Source organism: Silurus meridionalis, chromosome 27, assembly GCF_014805685.1.
Source record: "Silurus meridionalis isolate SWU-2019-XX chromosome 27, ASM1480568v1, whole genome shotgun sequence".
Lineage (NCBI taxonomy): Eukaryota > Metazoa > Chordata > Actinopteri > Siluriformes > Siluridae > Silurus > Silurus meridionalis.
In genome coordinates this window covers 12,437,348-12,457,838 of record NC_060910.1, presented here as the reverse complement: position 1 = coordinate 12,457,838, position 20,491 = coordinate 12,437,348, and the positions used below count along the sequence as shown (strand labels likewise).

Below are 20,491 nucleotides of genomic sequence, written 5' to 3'. Positions count from 1 at the left end.
CAGATTCTACATCCGGGTACGACGCATTCATATAAAGCCAGCAGCGTTCGCAGTCGGAGGTTGTCAGAGAAGTGGAAGCCAATGATTCCCATATGTCCAGTGGTCTCCTTCACCTATGGTAAGGAGGGAAATAATAATAATGAAAACGCAGCAGTTCGGGTTGTCGGATGATGTGGGCTGTTTTGGGGATGTTATAAGTGTGTCCGGGTGTATTAGCGGACAGTGTGTTGCTTGGCGGTGTGTAGTGTTGCGGGCTGTCCCTGGTCGCTGCGCTAGCATTCGGCTGTTTTTGCTAGCTGATGCTAGTCCGAGCTGTTAGCCTGCAGCGCGTTAACCCCCCTCACTGTGTTTCTCGTTGCAGTGCCCAGCCGGCTAGGTGAAGATGCCAAAATGGCTACCGGCGGCAATTACTTTGGATTTACCCACGGTGCTGCTGCGCAGTACAGGTAAGAGGCGTTTATTTTAATTTTTTGCCGGTTATTACTGATAAAACGGGTGTAGGAGCGGGCGGTCTCGTGCTTTTACCTCATTTCCATCGGCATTGTTCGGCGGTGGGGGGAGGGGCGGACCGGGTGGGTGTTCGGGTTTCATGCGCGAGCTCTGCGCCGTATCTCGCCATGGTTCCCCGTGAGCGTTGAATCCCCTCCGTCCCCGTTCGCAGCGATCGTGCTTCTGAAACAACAGGATGAGAGACTGCCCCGCGGCCATTCCTGACACCTGGATCTATTGCATAACGATCCCTTCGCGTGAGCTTCAGCGATGACTTGTTTTCTGAAACGTGACCCACAACCACCACCTCCACCCTCCACTTAAGAATCCGATCAATTATTGATGCGTTAACACAGATGCACCGTGCACTGCATGGAGATCGTCTCTCGCTGAGTGTTTATCCACCGACCAGGCCTGGTGCTGTGCTTTCATCCTGCACCATTTCTGTTCGAGATCCATGCAAATGTTGTTCACTGTACACACTCCGTTGTGTTTATGATCGAGTAGTTAGTCATGGAGATTCCGTTCACCCTCCTAAATAACCCGCTTTCTATTTTTGCACGTGTCAGAACAGGCGGTTTTCAAGGACTCCCTGAATGTCACTCGGTCTTGTTGCAGAACATAACAAGCAGCTGCAGTGCTGCGGTGTGTGTCTGCTGTCCTGCTGGGTGTATTTATACTCCAGCACCTGATGGGCCTACACTTGGTTGGAGAGAAGAAAAGCTGATTGATTAATTGATTGTGCTATTTAGATTTCAGTGCATTAGAGACTACGTGTGTGTGGTCTGAATGGTTCAGACAGGAATTAAAATAAATAATAGACGTGCGTTTCTTCCAAAACTGATCACTTCTGTAAAATGCAGTACATCAAGAAGTATGTGGACACGTGACGAGCAACATCTTTAGGCAATGTGATTGTCCGATTTGCACGTACGTTTGGCTCTATAATGTTGGTAAAAGCTTTCTGCTTTTGGTAGGTGGTGGTGCCTTAGTGGGTAAGGCATTGTACTTTGGATCCAAAGATAGTGATTTAAAATCCTGGGCCCCTGAGAAAGGCCCTTAACCCCATCGCTGCTTAGTTGTATGAGGTAAGATAAATATGTTGTCAGAGGGTAGGGATTTTGGTTAGATTTATGGGATTAGCAGATGACACTACAGAGCAATCAAATACAGTTCTATTTAGATACAGGGAAACCTGCAAAAAGGAGGTGAAAAAAAGGTTTTAAAGCTTTGTGTTACATGGCCAAAAGTATGTGAACACCAGAGATCACATTCCTATCTTCCTTCATCAAATTGTTGCCATGAAGTTTGAAGCAAACTGTAGTAATTGTATTTCTGTATACTTGGGTACAATATCATGTCACTGGTGTTAAGAGGCCCAAACAGATCCAACAGTTACAATGCCTCTAAGCATTATGTGAACTTTAGGAGCAGCGGTGCACAAGTGCACACACCCTTCACTTAGGTAGAAGTACAGATTTAGTTTTAAAATACTCTGGTAAAAGTTCTCAAATTGGGCTCGGACATGTGCTTGAAGTAAAAACTCGCCATTATTACTTCCTGTTTTAGTGTCATGCTGGTATTGTATATATTAATACGAAAGAATTTGAAATTGTTACCTAATGAATGTATCCAGACTGAACAATCAGCATGTAGAGAAAAGATGATGATCAGAAATGACTCTGTTCTCAGTCATGTTTACATCGCTGACTCCCTCTGTCTCATCCACGTTAACCTCGTTGCCTTCTGCCCTGTCTGTGGTGTGTGATTGCCAGGAAATTATACACCATTGGTAGGTTGAAAAAGCTGCTCAATGAAAAAAACATATTGATCATGTCACCAAATAGATTAAAACTAAAGTAACAAGCCTGGTTTGAAAATGTAGGAAGTAGAAAGTACAGAGATTTGTGTACAGAAAAAAGAACTGAGTGAAGTACTGATGCCAGAAAAATCAATTGAACTACAAACACTTCATTACTGTACTTGATTACCTATTAAGTTAATTATGCACATCACTTAATTATCTCTGTCTTGGGAGTACATGGTTTTGTCAAGTTTGAAGTAGAGGAACCGGAGTGTCCTGCACAGAGCCCTGACCTGAAGCCTAGTGGGAAGAACTGAAGTGCTGACTGCACTCAAGGCCTCTCTACCTGACATCATTGCCTGACCTCTCTTCTAGCTGAATGATCTTAAATCCCCACAGAAATCCTTCCAAATCTAGTGGAAAACAAGAATATGGGCTGTTATAAGAGCCAAAGAGAGGGTTACACCTGCAATGGGATGTTCAAAAAGGAAATTTAAGTCATTGAATTCATAGTCTAGTATAGTAAAGTTTAGTAAAGAAATACAGACTTGGATACAATTGGATTAATTTATTTTATTATTGCCCAAATTTACTAAAGATGTATTTATTTTTTTGAATGCGTTGAATTTGGGTCAATAAAATGTAGTTGTCAAAGCATCTGTTGTGCAAGTTAATTTGGGGTTTATCCTGAACCTGTGTTCCATGATGTAAAATTGATGTGTGTTAACTGTACCTTGTGCAAAGAGTCATCTTTTGTAATTTAAGTAAAGCTTAACCAGAGCCGCATTTATAATCTTACGGTCAATTACGTACTGGTGATGATGCCTTTGATTCTTTCCCCATTACTTACAGGATATTTCTTCACACAAAGGCTGACTCATGTGGGATAAATTCAGAACCACGAATATAGAAATTATTCTTGCGTTTGAGGCGTTGTTGAGATTAGAATAATAATCTGACCGTCTTTCAATTCATGTTTAAATAATGATCTGTCTTCTCAGTGAAATGTATTACAGACAGATTTTATAGACTATTTGTTTAGCGTGTATATTTATGTTCAGAAACAGCCGGTTTAACTACATGTGAAAAGCCAATGGACAATTTGTTGCTCTATGATAAATGTAGTTGTAAAGCTGTTAAATGACCGTCATGTTTTCAGTGAATGTAATATTTTTAGAATTGAGTAATTTGGGTGTTTTGTCTGGAGGTCTGTTCTTAAAGAGACTTGTTTAAATTTGTTGGGTTTGACTTGGCATTTAAATTATTTACGACAATGGCAATTGGAAAACCTTAGTGTGATTCAGTCAAGAACAACGGTCTTGTTCAGAATTAGTAGCGTTCTTTAATTACATTTTGCCTCTTTCCATGCAGTCAGCAGCCGGCCGCTGGAGTAGCCTACACTCATCCTACCACAGTGGCCAGTTACACCGTGCATCAGGCACCAGTGGCTGCTCACACTGTAGCCGCGGCCTATGCCCCGACCGCTGCTACCGTCGCTGTAGCCAGACCTGCGCCTGTCGCTGTCGCAGCAGCAGCCACTGCAGCAGCTTACGGAGGATACCAACCTGCCCACGCAACCACAGACTACAGCTATGCCCAGCGCCAGCCTGAAGTGCCCCCACCACCGCCGCCTGTCACCTCACAGAATTACCAGGTAAAACATTGGGGTGGCAGGTTTGTTTGCTAACCACTCCAAAAAGAAAAATCCAAATGCTCACCTACTTCACACTGTGGTGTCCAGAGGTGTTTTTAAAGTAGCTTTTCTGTAAAAGGCTCACCCAAAGCCTACGATCTACTGTTTAAGAGCTTGAATGGTTGTCTTCTGTCACAACGTTTCCTTTCTCTTACAGGATTCCTATTCTTATGTTCGGTCATCAGCTCCAGCTGTAGCCTATGATGGTAAACAATACTACCAGCAACCCACAGCTACAGCAGCTGTAGCAGCAGCTGCTGCCCAACCGCAGCCCACGGTGGCTGAGACCTATTACCAAACAGCCGCTAAAACTGGATACAGCCAGGGCGCCACGCCGTATACGCAGACTCAGCAGACTCGTCAGGTGACCGCCATAAAGCCGGCCACGCAAAGTCCAGCCACCTCCACCTTCTCAATCTACCCAGTGTCCTCCGCCGTGCAGCCGGTGGCAGCAGCAGCTGCTGCAGCCTCCGTGGTCCCGTCTTATTCCCAGAGTCCTACATATAGCACCAATGCCGTCACATATTCAGGTAAATTAATTTATTTATTTGAACCTAAAGTTTGTCACTTTTGCTTGATTTCTGTTAAGCGCTGTGCTTTTTAAATCTTCGTTACTGCCGTAATCATTAAAAAGAACTCTTTAAATTTATCATATCATCATTTATCATAGATTTGGATTTCTTAAATCTGTTTCCAGGCACCTCATATTCAGGTTATGAGGCAGCCGTGTACTCCGCGGCGTCCTCTTACTACCAGCAACAACAGCAGCAGCAGCAGCAACAGCAGAAGCAAGCGGTTGCAGCTGCAGCAGCCACTGCTGCCTGGACAGGAAGCACGTTTACTAAGAAAACACCCTTCCAGAACAAAACGCTCAAACCCAAACAACCGCCGAAACCACCACAAATACACTACTGCGACGTGTGTAAGATTAGCTGCGCTGGGCCGCAGGTAGGCCCTCCTTCCTTTTCACCTCTCCTTCATAGTCCATGTCTAAATCTAATGCCTAGGAGTAGTGGTCATTTTAAATCTCCTACTTTTAAAACTACTGGAAAGATAGACACTATATAGACAAAAGTATTGGGACACCTGACTTTTCTAGCCATATCTGGTTCTTGCCTGAACTGTTACCAAAATGTTGGAGGCACGCAATTGTATAAGGTGTCTTTTGGATATGGTAGCATGTAATTTTTTTTTTTTCCCCTTCATTTTAAATATGTACCATGTGTTCTGACCATATTTTTGCCCCGCATCACGAATTGTTGAATGTTCTTTCTGATCATTATTGTAGACGTACAAGGAACATCTAGAAGGCCAGAAACACAAGAAAAAGGAGGCGGCGCTAAAGGTCTCTCAGAGCAGTAATAGCAGCAGTGGTGGCAGCAGCTCAACTCGCAGCACACAGAACCAACTTCGCTGTGAACTTTGCGACGTTGCCTGCACTGGGGCAGATGCCTATGCTGCTCACATCCGTGGAGCTAAACACCAGAAGGTAAATGAATGATCTTGCACAACTACACACAACCAGCAGATGCTTATATAACTTGTCTCTTCTCAAACAAATAAAGGAATAATAGCAGTGTACTTATTATGAATGTAAAGGTTGGAAGGCTTCTTCTTTTCATTCCACTCAAAACATTTGTGTATAGTTTGGGATAGGGGGTTTCAAGCAACATGACTTTTCAAGGCAGTATAAGGAGTAGGTGTATATTTGTAATATGTTCAAACGTGCTGTAAAATTCATTCCTATGGCGTGCAATATGTTTAACGTTGTAGTGCGCTATGGGATAAACACTTATCTAGCTATAGTAATGTTTGCATGTGCATAATCACAGTAAATTGAAATTCGATTGGGGCAGTGATCCTACTGCATAATTAACCAGCTAATTTATTTTAGGATTTGGGATTATTGAATAGCTGAAAAGTAATGCACTATGAAGGTCTGAGGGGAAACAAAAAAGGAAAAATCTTTGTTTTGAACTATTATTATTAAGTAATTTTAAATGGCAGTTTCAATTCTCTCTAGATAGATAGATATTTTAACATTACTTTTACTCTATTTTCAAATCCTTACACTTCCATATACTTTCTATACTAATTTATTTCTTCTCTTGTCATTGTTAGGTTGTAAAACTCCACACCAAACTCGGAAAACCCATTCCTTCTACAGAGCCGAGTGTGGTGACTCAGAACTCCACATCCTCCACTGCAGCCCCCAGTAAAACAGCCAGTGCTGCCATCAGCAGTTCCACCAGCAGCACTCCATCTGCCATGAACATCTCTTCCTCCACCGGCTCCAATTCCTCCTACCTGAAACCCCTCGGCATGGTTAACAACACTTCGTCCTCAGCTGTGCAGGGCAAGAGTCCTGCTAACAGCAGCATTTCCTCAACCGCTGCCACAATCAAGAAAACCAACACACCCAAGATAAACTTCATTGGTACTTGCTGTTTGGTGTATATATTCTTGATTTTGCTACAACGCTGGCCATTTTCTTAAATGTGCTCGCTCTTTTTGCACTACAGGGGGAAACAAGTTACAGACCACAGGCGTTAAGATGGACGAGTCAAAAGTTGAGGCAGCCAAACCTATACAGACCTCGTTCAGCACACAGTCGCAGGAGGTTAAAAACGACAGTCCTGATCCCATGTCCCCTCAGTCAGCACTGGCAGCTTTGCAAAGTGATGTTCAGCCTGTTGGACATGACTACGTTGAAGAGGTACAGTGGCGTATTGAGAAGTCCTTGTGCACATTGCTGACGTATTCTCAAACACTGTAAATGTGCTGAATGGAAAATGTAAGAGAATTCTGCCTCAACAGGTTCGTAATGATGAAGGAAAAGTCATTCGGTTCCACTGCAAACTGTGCGAATGCAGTTTTAACGATCCCAACGCGAAGGAAATGCATCTCAAAGGGAGGAGACATCGTTTGCAATACAAGGTGGGTGAAAATTAATTTTGATTATATAAAGCATGTGTTAAACACTAGGCCCACCTCACCATTTATGTGGCCCGCAAGAGCGTCAAATGTGCGCGATTGTCTCAAATAATGGTCCATGCGCGTGACGTCCCACCGCTAGAGAGCGGTGTTTCTACTTCAGTGTTTCACAGCTGTTTTTTTATTTTTTTTATTTTAACAATCAATCCCAAAATGTCCAAAAAAAAGAGAAGGACACCCAAATGAAGATAATTTGATGAAATGTTTGTTCTTCAAAAAGTGTTATGAGGCAGTGTCTGTGGTCAAGGAGTAGAATGGATGAATGCTAAATATACCCTTCAAAAATAAAACATCAAATTGTCCTATAATTAAAAGGCAGACTGCAATCGTAGCAGGAAATGTTTACTAAAGCTACAGCCAAAAATGTAAAATCTCAATAAAATAGTTGGCCGGCAACTTGGACTGTTTTAGATTTTGGCCTCTTATGTAATTTAGAGTTTGACACTTCTGCTATAAAGGTCATTTTGAAAATGGGGCTGAGTAATACTGTAAACCCAGTCTAGAACACTTACTAAAATTAAATGGTCTGCAATATGATTTCTGTTCATTTAGCAACGTTATGACTAATTTTGGACTCTGATTGGCCGGGAGGTGTTACTGACTGTTCTAGAAACTCACATAGTCATGTGTGCTTGGTGCACTGCCTAATAGTAAAGTGGGGTTTAAGTTTTAAACTCAATTGTTGGTATAGAGATGATCTGATTCTTGTTTACGGCGTCTTTAGGTTTGCGTTATAACAGTTAGTTGTTCCTGTATGTATATTACCATGGAGGTTCTCTATAACAGCTGCCTTCTTTTGTTAATAGGAAGTTGTATTAATAGGAAGTGTTAATAGGAACTGTGTTTGTAGAAGCTCTACAACATGGTGATTAAATAGTTTACATTCCTTACATTGTAGAAAAAAGTAAACCCAGACCTCCAGGTGGAAGTGAAGCCCAGCATTCGAGCCCGGAAGATACAAGAGGAGAAGATGAGGAAACAAATGCAAAAGGAAGAATACTGGCGACGCCGTGAAGAAGAAGAGCGCTGGAGGATGGAGATGAGGTTTAAAGATGCTTAAGATGTATAAAAATAATACTTTTTATTATTTATTTTCCCCCCAGCAATTTTCTGACAAGTGTCTCATGCTTTCTGCAGGCGCTATGAGGAGGATATGTACTGGAGACGAATGGAGGAAGAGCAACACCACTGGGAGGAGAGGCGTAGGATGCCTGATGGCGGTTATCCACAAGGTCCACCAGGACCTCCTGGTCTGCTTGGGGTGAGACCTGGAATGCCCATCCCACAGCCGCAAGGCCCTGTGGTTAGTCTTTCACCAACCAGAAGTGCATTAATTTAGGCTTAATATCCCTAGTGTTAATGCAGTATGTAATAACGAATAACAACAAAATATTTTATCCAAACTTGGTAAGAGTGCATATCTGCACGGAAGCCCTGATTTAATACACAAATTTGATTGTATAGCGGCATTAAAAAACTTACAGGAAACACCAGGTTTCACATGAAGTAATAAAAAGGAGTCAAGATTGCTAAAACTTTGTTAAACTCTTAACAGACAGGTTTCTTCAAACTGAGCTCTCTTTTCTACTTCCAAAGCATACGAAAACAGCTGCCTTTTGTTTGACTGCTTTATTGCTGATGCACCTACATCAGTCATGTTGAGCACTAAATGGTTTAAACAGGCTCTCTGTTGTTTTTTCAGGTTAAATGAGTGACCTCTAGAGCAGTTGTCTGGAGTCAATTGGTACCGGGCCGCACAATGAATACATCTTTCTTTCGGCTTCTCCCATTAGGTGTTCATGATCCGCATGTTTGATTTGGCTCATGTTTTACGCTGGATGCCCTTCTTAACGCAAGCCTCCACATTTATCCGGGCTTTGGACCAGCACTATAAGTGCACTGACTTGTGCAATAGTAATGGCTGGGTTTGGTTCCCTGACCGGGAATCAAACCCGGGCCACGGCAGTGAGCGCGCCGAATCCTAACCACTAGACCACCAGGGAACCCTGCACAGAAATAATACATAACTTAAATTTTTTCCGGTTTATTTATTATCTGATTCTGAATTGTTTTATTTTGGAAAATCACCGGATTCTCTCCACCACATCTGTCTACGACTCACTCTTGATGCACGTCATGATGCCTCGTTCACGTCTTACCTACACCCACTACCTTCTTAAAGGGGCTGCTCCGGCCGCTAACACAATACATTACCGCTAAACTGAAACCCCCAAGCTAGCAAAATTAACAAAATACAACACAGTGGATTCACGTTTATTATAATATTCAGAAAATACCAGTTTTTATGCCGGTTGTATTTTTCCGCCACACCTTAAAGGCCGGTCCGTGAAAATATTGTCCGACATTAATCCGGTCCATGGCGCAAAAAAGGTTAGAGACCACTGCTCTAGAGGACAAGACTGAGAATTATAGAACTCCTGTAAATAAGAGACAGTAGTATCCAGTAGTCACAAAAATAAATAAAATCTACTTTTTGTTTAACTTAGTAACCCAACAAATCTGATGGATCTAAAACAATCTGTAGATTGGCAGTATAAAAAGTAGCACTTTGAAAAACGTTACTGTCTAAATTACTATGTACGATTAAACTTTAGTGTTTGTCAAAAAACTTGTCAAAATTGGACTTAATGTACATGTGTATTTGTATCGGTTTCTTGAGCAACATCCTCAGTATGTACAAAATAATTTAAATTATACTTTAAATAACTATACAGGTATTGGAGACGAAACAATAAAGGTTTGACCAGAAAGGCTTTTCTATTGGGAACGTTTCCAGTCAGCGTTATGATTTTTGCCGTTTCTTTTCAGCCTCCACGGCGCCCTGATTCTTCCGACGATCGTTATGTGATGACGAAGCATGCTGCTATTTACCCCTCTGAAGAGGAGCTCCAAGCCATTCAGAAGATTGTGTCAATCACCGAACGTGCCCTCAAGCTCGTATCAGACATCATTACTGACCAAGACAAGGGCAAAGAAGAGGACAAAGACAAAAAAGAGCCTCCCAAAGACAGGTGACCTGACACCTTGTTTATAATTTGCAAGTTGTTCTTTGACTTGTAAGTTGAGTCCATGACCCTTTTGTACGTTACAGAGCACTGAAGGGAGTGATGAGGGTCGGTGTTTTGGCCAAAGGACTGCTCCTGCGTGGAGATAAGACGGTCAACCTTGTTCTTCTTTGCGCTGAGAAACCCACCAAGAGTCTGCTGTCACGAATTGTAGAGCATCTACCTAAACAACTAGCAGTACGTTGGCAAAATTATTAGGTTATGTCTGTGAAATGTGTTCCTGTGATGGGTTTTGTACATACAGAATGGAAAAGTGAAAAATTGTTGTTGTTGTACATAAACCTCAGCTTTTTAAGTCACAGATCGGTTCAATTTCGTTACAATTAATAGAGAACATAATTGCTTGCTTGTTTTTTAACATTATTTATTATTAACATTTGTCAACATCCAATTTACATTTTAAAAACAAATTTTGGATTAAAAAAAAAACCTGCCCGGTTTAAATTAAAAAATTAATTAAATGGAGTAAATTAATGCAATGCACTTTTAATTATAGTGATTAAACTGAGTCGTCGTGTAAATAAGCACAAATTAATATTTAAGATATGTTCTGCATGACTTTTACATATTTCAATATACTTTAACAGATGTCTGCATTTAAGAAACATACCAAATATTTATTTATTCATGAATGAGGTCAATCCTTTCATTTACTCCCTTGATCTGCAGAATTCTCAGGAATTTGTCATTAAGAGAAATTGTTGTAGCTGTATGTAAAATGCAAAAGAATCCCTATAGCTAGCTGTTGTAAAAATGTTGGCAATGACAGACAGTGACAATGATTTTGCACATGCGTAGGACAAATAGTATTTCCAGTGCGGATTAAGTAGTGACAAACCGCGACAAACTCGCGGCCTGCCACTTAAAATCGGACTTTCCTCAAACTTAAGTAAAATGAGGCTTGCATTTGGTACATGTGCACCCTACTGAAAGTCCTGTACTGAAGCGGTCCGTTAGTATGAATGTGTACTGTTACGCCTCTAATTAACATATTACATGATTTAGCTAACTATTTGTAAGTAATGGGTTTCCTTTTTTTCTTCTTGCTGATACCAATTAGAATCATCCTCTAATCTAATCCATGTTTCTTAGCTTGTCACACCAGAAAAGTATGAAGTGAAAGGCTCGGTCCAAGAAGCTGCAATCATCCTGACTTCCTCTGCTGAGCCCAAGATGCAGGTGACAATCACGTTGACCTCGCCAGTCATCAGAGAGGAGAACACCCGGGATGGAGGTTGGGAAAGACATTACTCCTTACCTTGGTCACCTATCAAATTAATTTGATTTGTTGATTTGACACCCCAAAGAGCCTATCTGCTGGCACAGAGGAGATGGTCTCATTGTTTTCAATACGAAGTTTCATTACCCCATGGAAATGAGCATCTTTTGCTCTGCTTCCCTGTTAAGATTATATGAAGATTTGTCTAAAGTGTAAAACCTGGTATGTGTTTGATCTTGGTCAGTTTCATAATGTAATGGAAATGACATTTAGAGAAATCCTATGAGTGCCTTCAAAAGAGTTCCTAATGCAGCTAGATTAAGTGAGAGTTCATTATATTCCTTTACGATACATTTTCATTCGTGCTGTCTCTCAGTAAATATATTTCTACCCTTCTGAACATGCCTGACGAGATTTTGAAGGCAATTACTACTAATGTTTTTAAAAGCAATCGCATAATTTGAATGAGGTTTGAGCATTCGAATTTGAGCTGAAATTTGACTTTTAACAAGCCAAAGTTCACCACTACCAGGTTTTACTTGCCTTGTTTGTCTACATGCCAGCAGTGTTGCTCAGGGCTCTCTCTGTAACACCTCTTCAGTGCTCTTGAAGCTCTCTCCAAAACAAGCATGATAAGTGTTTTGCATTGTGTAAGTCTAGTTAGTATCCAGTAAGATTCATTTTTGTTTCCTGTGTTCCAGGGGATTCTCTACTGAATCTATAAATAAGCAAGGATATAGGGTGAAATGTTAATTTAAAAGACTAGGGATTCACCGAAAAAAAACCCGAGGGAAATAGCTGTAAGCCGTCGGAAAGTCGGTATTGTCCCCACAGGAAACAAATCTTTTGATTGGTGGTCAGAATTCACCATTCTTAAGACCCTTATTCCAAAATGAAAGTGCTCCCCTGAGTGAATCAATCCACTGCATGATAAATGATTGGTTTATTAGAACGTCTTATGCATCACTTGACATACAAAATCCATTTGCATTTAACCCGAAAACATCAGGTCTTTAAGTTGTATAACTACCCTTCCTTTGTCTAATTTATTTTTTTTGACAATGGAATGTGGCTGAAATTTTGTTATATGCAGGCCCCAAGTCTGTGCTCAAATGTCACCATTCCTGTTTGGGTCCTTAGGGGAGTATCAGTAAGCTTTTGGGAGGAAGGCTTTGTTAGAGGAATCTTTGGTTGGACCTGGCTTTTACAGCCTTCGGTCCGCAGTGACCTATGGGGGTTTTTCCGAACCCACTCAAGGCAGGTATGCATGCAGTGATGTCCTAACCCTTCTCGCTGGGAGCTTCGTGTTTTCTTTCCAGCACGCATTGCTGCCTTTATGTATCCAAAGCTTTATGAGTCCAGCCCAAAGCCTCCTTGCGTTCTGAGTAACTTTTTTCCCCATCTGAGGCTACGTCTACCAGTTCCGGAAGGATTTTTGACCAAGGTCCCTTCCCAAACCCTCTCAAACACTTTGCCACACCTACTATTTGCCGCTGTAGTAGGTCACACCAAGCACGCATCCCATTTAAAGCATTCTCTAGGATTTCCCCTTTTCTGTACCATGCTCATAAATTTTAAATGCAAAGCCATAGTGTGGCCCCCAACAACTATCTTTTTATAATTTAGGTTAAATTGAAGAGAATAAAAATGGGGTTTTTCCAAATTTCAATTTCCGTAAATGCAACAATTCTGCAAAGATTACCAGGCTTTAATATACTTCCCTTGTTGAAATTGTTTTATATTGCATTTGTTTCCAACGTTTCATGCTTTTTGTTTATTTATTTGTTTCACATTTTTATTTTGATTGAGTGACCAACTGATAATATATAAGGATAAAATAAGTGACTCAAAGTCTTGTGTGGTTTAACAGGACCATTTGATTTTCCAGCATTCATTCTGGGGAAAATAGCGTTGCATTGTGCTACACTATCGCTTTCGCAGTAGCATGAGGAAACTATGAAATTTTTGTGAAGCCCCATCTGCAATAGAAAACGCAAAACTTGCGTCAATATGGACCCAGTGCAGTATGTTTGGTTTGAAATATTTAAAATGGTAACCATTAATATCATTTCACACGTTCAAGGTGGTTCCAGCCAATGCTGTATTTTGGATTGGTCAAAAAGATTGAAGGCTTTTCCTCCCTGCTTTCATCAGCCCTTCATATTTCATGTTTAACACCATTCCCCAGACGAATGTGTACTCTTGTATTGTCTTTGGGTTTTTTTGTTTGTCACCCAACCCCCCCCTAAAAGATGTTTGTTCACCTTGTCATAAGATAAATCCTCATTTGACCCAATAGTAGCTAGAAATGTAGGAAAGGGTACAATTTGGTATGTGTGGCAATGTGTTCTTGGCAGTCTCTCTGTGACCTGGTCAAACACCCGTTCCTCACCACCGTTTGACAATTCGATCCATTTTTAGATGTAACCTCGGGTATGGTGAAAGACCCAGCGGACGTCTTGGACAGGCAAAAATGCCTTGACGCTCTGGCTGCCCTACGCCACGCTAAGTGGTTCCAGGTTCGGAACATCATTTTTCTTTCTTCATGTAGCCTTATGAGATGTATTCTTTTTATGTACTCATTTGCTTTTAGCCTTTAATTTTTTGGTTTTCGACTCTGAAGAAATGAATACAAGGATGCGATCAGTAACTACATGAAATATGTGGGAATTGCAAAGTGTTCTTTTAGTTTGTTTTGTTTAAGCATCCTTGCATACAATTGATTTGTTAATGTATATAAAGTGGAGCAGTAATTAGTTTTAGATAACAAAAAACATTTTTCCATAAGGCTGCAGAATACCTTTGCATAAAAATATCACCGATAAGAGCTTTCATGTTGATCGTTTGTTCTTTGTGATTTATTTATTCGTTTCTTTTGGGGATTGAGAGGAAAGGAATATCTGATTAGTTTACTGTGATGTTGCTGTCACACAAGCGCACACAGGCAAAGTAAAGCAGATTTCCTTGACTGTTTCAGTTCCTCTGCTACTCTTTCAAACTGATCTTTTTATTTATTTATTTATTTATTTTGTAAATGAGAGTTTTGATTGTGAAGTATTTGGAAATCTGAGGTCAGAGTTTACAAGATGACCACGGAAACGTTCCAAGTGCATCTTACAAACTTTGAACTCTCATACTAACAATGAGGTAAAATACTGCTGGGAATGGCAGCTTATTCAAAAGCGTTGGCTAAAAGACCGCATAAACCAAGTAAAAGCTTCCATTGTGAACAGTAGTGTTGCACCTCTTACTGTGACCCACCATGTCATCTGCCCTCTGTTCTAAATGCTCCATTGACTCACTTAACTTGACTTTGTTGCACTGAAGGCTAGAGCCAATGGACTCCAATCCTGCGTAATTGTTATTCGTATCCTGCGTGACCTTTGTCAGAGAGTACCCACCTGGTCTGCTTTTCCAAGCTGGGTGAGTAGGAAGAGATCTGTCTATACTGGACTCTAGGATATCCAAAAGGTTTCTTAGTCCTCTGAAATATTGCGCCTGGAAGAGCAAACGGCGTATAGTAATTATTTTCTTTCTATTTGTATGCAAAGGCCATGGAACTGCTTGTGGAGAAAGCCATCAGCAGCGCGTCTGGACCGATGAGCCCTGGTGATGCGCTGAGACGGATATTTGAATGTATCGCTTCTGGCATTCTGCTCCCTGGTAAGACAGGCGTGTCTGTAAACGGCAATATTCTTTACTTAAAAACTTTCATTTGCATTAAGTGTATCTGAAGTACCTCTGAAGTACCTTCATTTTCTTCATTTGACCTGGGTGATGACTCAATTGTGAGAAAAGGCAGTTGTTGCTAATTGAGTGGTACAGTAGCTCACAAAATTGAGTACACCACTCACACTTCAGCAACCATTTTAGTAGATCTTCTTCTCAAGAGACAATACTATAGATATTCAACTTTTATATATTTTAGAGTAGTCCATATATATTAGACTTTAATAGCAGTACAGATTTACTGTCTTCTGAAAATAAATAAGCAAAGCCCCGTGTTCTATTCATCGTTTGTTTTTGTCTGCTTGACAGGACTATACAAATTTGTGTATCTTGTATTATAGCAGTTAAGATTTGGTGCTTTCAGCACAATTCTCCCATACTGACCACTGGATGTTAACATGGCACCTCATAGCAAAGAACTCTGAGGATCTGAGAGTTAGAATTGTTGCTCTCCATAAAGATGCAGAGGATCTGTAACACCCTGAAACTGAGTTACAGTACAGTAGCCAGGGTCATACAGAGGTTTTCCCAGACGGGTTTCACAAGGGTCCGTCAAAGAAGTCGAGTCCCTGTGCTGTGGGTCAGGTGCAGAAACTGGATTCAAAACACTGATGCATGAGTGCTGCAGCATTGCTTTAGAGGTTGCAGAAGCAGAAGGTCTGCTTGTCAGTGCTCAGACCATACACCACCCACTGCAACAAGTCGGTTTGTAGGGCGTCGTCCCAAAAGGAAGCATCTTCTGAAGCCTGTATTGTCCCTTCAAAATATACTACAATGGTTGCTGAAATGTGAGGGGTTTACTCACCTTTGTGAGATACTGTATGTCTTTATGCCAGAATTGTAATACTTCGAAATACTGATGTTTGTTAGCATTTTATTTACTTTTCGCATAATACATTCTGGCCAGACAGCATACATTACAGTGGATCAGCTTATTCTGCCTACAAGAATTGGTCACTCACTTCTGACATTGTGTTTGTGTTTTCCTGCTTTGTAATAGACATAACCTTCTGCCAGATAATGATCAGCATCTTTGTTTTGCAACCTGACACTCGGACCCGTATGTGGGCCTCTGTCAAACTGTTGCCATAAGTTTGGATGCACACAGTTGTCTTTTAATCCTGTGGCAAAAAGATTTCTCTTTTACTGAAACCAAATGAGCCTGAGCCTGTTCCAGCATGACCGTATCCCATGCACAAAATTAGGTTCAAGCCAAATGTTTGAGTGGAAGATCTCTAGTGGCCTACACAGAGTCCCGACTGCAACCCCACTGAACATATACATGTAAGGCAGGTGACTGCATGCCAGGCCTTTTTGCTCCGCATCGGTGCCTGATCGCACTAACGCAACAAGTCAAATCCTATGTCACACTAGTGTGCTGGTCCTGGTCCGAGAGGCTGTTGGCAGAAGTGTGGCTTCTGTTTTTCTACAAGCCATGTGTTAAGGCTACCTCAGTATCTGGCAATAAAGCAAACGCCACATCTTTTTGTGTTGCTATTAGAGGAGGATGGATGAGAATGCTGTAAACCAATTTGTGTAAAATCAACAGTTGTATTGTTTTTAATAATTGCAGATGGCAAGTTGACACAAAGTTTATAATACATTGACAATTTTTGTTTAAAAAGAGATACAGATTTTGTTCAGTTGAGAAGATATAAGCATCTAGAATATTTAATATAATTGTGTATAATTAAATACACAATCAATGAAAACGAGCGTTTGAACGTATAGCAAATATAGTAAATTACGTTTGAAGTTACTGTTGTAGCAGACGAATGCTATTAAGAAAGAATGAAAAACGCAGCAAACTAACAGGTTTGTTTATAAAAAAAAAAAAAGGAAAAAAATCTGCATCGGTGTACAAATGCGTTTGTATTCGCTGACAACCACAACAGTGACCAAAAATGTGATCGTTTATTGCTCCTTTTACATTGTTTGTTCACACCGTTGTTGTCTTATCTTGCAGTCATGCTATCCCGTAACTTGAGCAGTCCAACTAATTTGACATTTGTTGACTAAAAATTTTATTATCGATTAGTTATTACAGCCTTAATTTTTTCATGATTTGAACTGTAGATATAGTGACTTTCTTTTTTTTCCTCTTCTCTCCCTCCCACAGAGTTTTTGAAGATTAGATTCTGTAATTAAGTTTACAGTTCTACTGTTTGTGAACCTCTGTTAATTGGTTAAGTTGTTAAATACATGAGCCTTCAAAAGACCAATAAATTACTGTCAGTGTTGTCGTTTCTACATCAGCCCCCTAGCTACCCCATAAAATCACCATTCTCAGTGAGAAAAGCAGGCCATTCTCTTCAATTTCTGCAGCAGAAAGATACACTTCGTTGTCTGCTGTGCATTTTAACATTAGTGGGTCATTTTGGGTTTAAATGTGTGTGAATTTTCTAAGTTACTGTTTACTTGGTGTTATGCGTTGTTGGGAAACGGCCTTTGACTATCTTACTTGCTTATGTTCAGTCACGTGCAATTATAGTGTTGACTTCATTGAAAGTAATGGAAGACTCGATTAGAGCTTGTGTTTAGACCAACGTGTGCCCTTTCAGTATAATGTTGCAAGGTTGTGATGTGCAATTCTTTGCTGCACATATTCGCACACTGAATTATAGTAAACCATATTATTTGATAAGAGTATGGGCTTGTCGTACAGCCCGCTTTGAATATGAGCCAAAGCTGGGGCTGTGGTGACACATGAACAAACCACATTCAAAGTGACTAAGAGTCATCAGGGTTTCTCCTTGCAGGAAAGATTATTATTTAAAATGCAGGTACACATGATTCAGTTAAGGTTACCAGTAATGGCACCTGATTTGTCCAACCTTTTTGTTTTTACAGGTGGTACAGTATTTTTATCTTTGCTATTTTTAGCATACCAGCATTTTCATTACTGCTATTTGTATCCACTTTCGTACAAAGTATATAAAATGGAACCATTCTGCTTATGGATCTGTCTGTCGGTTTTGCTGGAGCACTGAGGTCAATGTAAAAAGCGCTATACAAATAATATAAAATCGAATTGAACGCTTCTTTTTTTTATGCCTAAGGCAGTTTTTATTTCCTAGCAGGTGTTTCCTGCCACCGAATGAGTATAAATTCCATTTAATAGCAGAATGGGAAACTGTTCACTGAAGTGCTAATGCTTTTGATTCAGGTGGCCCAGGCTTAATGGACCCCTGTGAGAAAAATCCAACAGATACCCTGGGGGCAATGGAGGAGCAGCAGAGAGAGGATATAACGTCTAGTGCGCAGGTAAGCAAAGTCTAATCCTCTACGTGTTATTATTTTGGTAACCAAGCACTCTAAAATCAAAATGCTTTTGAACTCTGACCTAGATATTGAACTGAAAATAGTCCTAAGTCTGATGCACTTTGTTTTTTCGACAGTTTGCCCTGCGTCTCTTGGCATTCCGTCAGATCCATAAGGTTCTTGGCATGGACCCCTTGCCTCAGTTGAACCCACGCTTCAACGTGAGGAACAATCGCAAGAGGAGGCGAGATAACAGCGATGGCACGGACGGATTCGAGGCCGAGGGAAAGAAGGACAAGAAGGACTTTGATGGCTTCTAAGAAAGCTTCACAGTCTCCCCCATACCTTGTTCAACGTTTCTGTATTCCAGTGGTGCGAAAGCTGATTTCTTGTGGGTGTATGCTCATTGCTGCTGCTCAGTAAGAATTTTCTGGCTCGTAAGAAGTCAGTTTAACATCTTGATGGCTATCGGTTAGCTTCTAGTGCACATAAATGACACACGATGGCAGCTTGGTCACCGTTAAGCTTCATTTCAACATTATTTACTAAAAAAAAAAAAAAATTAACATGCACACAATTATTTTCCAACGCAGCAGAGTAAAAGAGCCTGTAACTGGATTTAATTTGAGACTGATAGTTTATTGTTCTAATCATTTGTGATACTAAATTGATGAGGTTTTTTGCTTGTGCCGACCGTAATTGTCAGGTTAGTTGTACACTCTGGGAAACATTCTTCTAGTCTGATGGTGTTTAACATATTTCAAGATTTTGAGGTAAAATTAACTTTCATTTAATATTCAAATAAACAGAATTAATATAAAAATATGACTAATAAAACGGGTTCTGTTTGCAGCAGCTGTCAAATAATGTTAAATCAACCATGGAGAGTCGGAGATTCATTTGAACTCTGAAGTCATCTCAAACTCTGTTTTTAAAGGAAAAAAGAAAAGATTACCCATACAGTAGAAATGATTTAGACTTTTGTGCATTTTAAGTAAGCCTTTTTTTTTTTTTTTTTTATTTTTTTTTTTTCCCCGATATATATTTGTGTGTTTAACAGAGACATTCCTCATAACCATAAAGCCTACGCTAAACTGTAACCCATTCATTGTGTGTAATGAATGGTGACTGGGCATTTACTTATAAATTCGCTGCGCTAATAAAACCTGCCGGTTCCCTTCACCTAGCGATTGCCGATGTACATCTTTGGCTATGTGTGAAGAAGGGGGGAGGGGGAAAAAAACCCTTTCTAATCTTTTTATGCTTAATGCAAATGAGGTGGAATCCTTTTTTTTTTTTCCTCAATTTGTTTGCAAGCTTCTGTTGCTTTGCTGTAAAATGCTGATTTCTGAGAGCAGACTTGGGCCCTGTATAAAAAAAAAAAAATGCTTGCTGCCCCCATTTTCAGTAGTTCCTAATTCGTTTCTGTATTAGACAACAACAGATACTTTAGAAATAACCACAGCATTTACATGAGCATGTCCCTATTTTTTCCCCCCATTGTGTTTCTAGTTTTTAAAGGAAATGCCAGGCATAGAGGGAGACATTTAAAGCCTATGTTTGACACAGAGATCACTTATTTGTAATAGGCCCAAGTCTCTCTCAAATCTTGTGTTCATAGTGCTGTAATCCCTAAATCTAGAAGTGTACATATGCATATAATCATATGTAGCTATGTGTAGGCTATGTTTGACCTTTAATATATGAACATATATCTAATCTTGCAATCAAGCTTCAAGAAATTGTATAATTTTTATGAAAGCATGGCAGTGTTCAGAGTTTTGATTTTTTTTGTTTTATTGTTTTATCTGTTTAGATGAGCAGCTGCTTGCTCATCACTTGTTTCACTATTCATTGTTTAAAAAAAATCTATTCAAGGGTAAAAAGATGGGAAAGTGTTGGTTCTGTGTTTGTAATTGCAGATGTAGATTGATTCTTTCAGTAGACTGTCATCCACCATCATGGTACTACTGCATAACTATAGACAATAAAAACCTTCACTGAATCTTTTTTTTATTTTTTTTCTTCCTTTGGGATGGAAAAAAGTGTGTGCGTGCTAAATGTGTGCAGTTGGCGCTAGTAGGACTCCCTCCCATGTACTTTCATCCACTGGGGCCTAAAATGTAGTGTCGTACAAGGGAAGGAAGGATATGTGGAGAAACGATCCTTCCTGTTTTGAATTGTTAGTGGACAGGAAGTGGCCATGTTGCATTTTC

General features: G+C 40.3%; 1 protein-coding gene across 3 annotated transcripts; it reads left to right on the top strand.

The window, feature by feature from the left end:
* Nucleotide 1: 1 nt before the first annotated feature.
* Nucleotides 2-20,280, top strand: zfr (zinc finger RNA binding protein). 3 transcript variants are annotated; one of them, XM_046841576.1, is made up of 19 exons: nucleotides 2-118; nucleotides 362-446; nucleotides 3,665-3,947; nucleotides 4,144-4,516; nucleotides 4,684-4,934; nucleotides 5,275-5,475; nucleotides 6,108-6,423; nucleotides 6,509-6,702; nucleotides 6,804-6,923; nucleotides 7,879-8,024; nucleotides 8,118-8,241; nucleotides 9,810-10,012; nucleotides 10,093-10,243; nucleotides 11,159-11,300; nucleotides 13,707-13,804; nucleotides 14,613-14,708; nucleotides 14,837-14,948; nucleotides 18,181-18,278; nucleotides 18,413-20,280. In XM_046841576.1, the coding sequence occupies exons 1-19, from the start codon at nucleotides 82-84 to the stop codon at nucleotides 18,593-18,595; spliced, it is 3,213 nt and encodes a 1,070-aa protein (XP_046697532.1). In that variant the 5' UTR covers nucleotides 2-81; the 3' UTR covers nucleotides 18,596-20,280. The 3 variants fall into 3 exon arrangements, 2 of the variants coding, with proteins under 2 accessions (XP_046697532.1, XP_046697531.1); XM_046841575.1 differs by having other exon boundaries at nucleotides 8,118-8,283; XR_006924691.1 differs by lacking the exons at nucleotides 13,707-13,804; nucleotides 18,181-18,278; nucleotides 18,413-20,280 and having other exon boundaries at nucleotides 8,118-8,283; nucleotides 14,837-14,858.
* Nucleotides 20,281-20,491: the final 211 nt, after the last annotated feature.

Excerpts from the sequence above, each read along its gene's own strand:
- zfr (XM_046841575.1), top strand. The coding sequence starts at position 82 with ATGATTCCCATATGTCCAGTGGTCTCCTTCACCTATG. Across the intron at positions 119-361 it reads AGTGGTCTCCTTCACCTATG|TGCCCAGCCGGCTAGGTGAA; the intron begins GTAAGGAGGGAA and ends TTCTCGTTGCAG. Across the intron at positions 4,935-5,274 it reads TTAGCTGCGCTGGGCCGCAG|ACGTACAAGGAACATCTAGA; the intron begins GTAGGCCCTCCT and ends TCATTATTGTAG.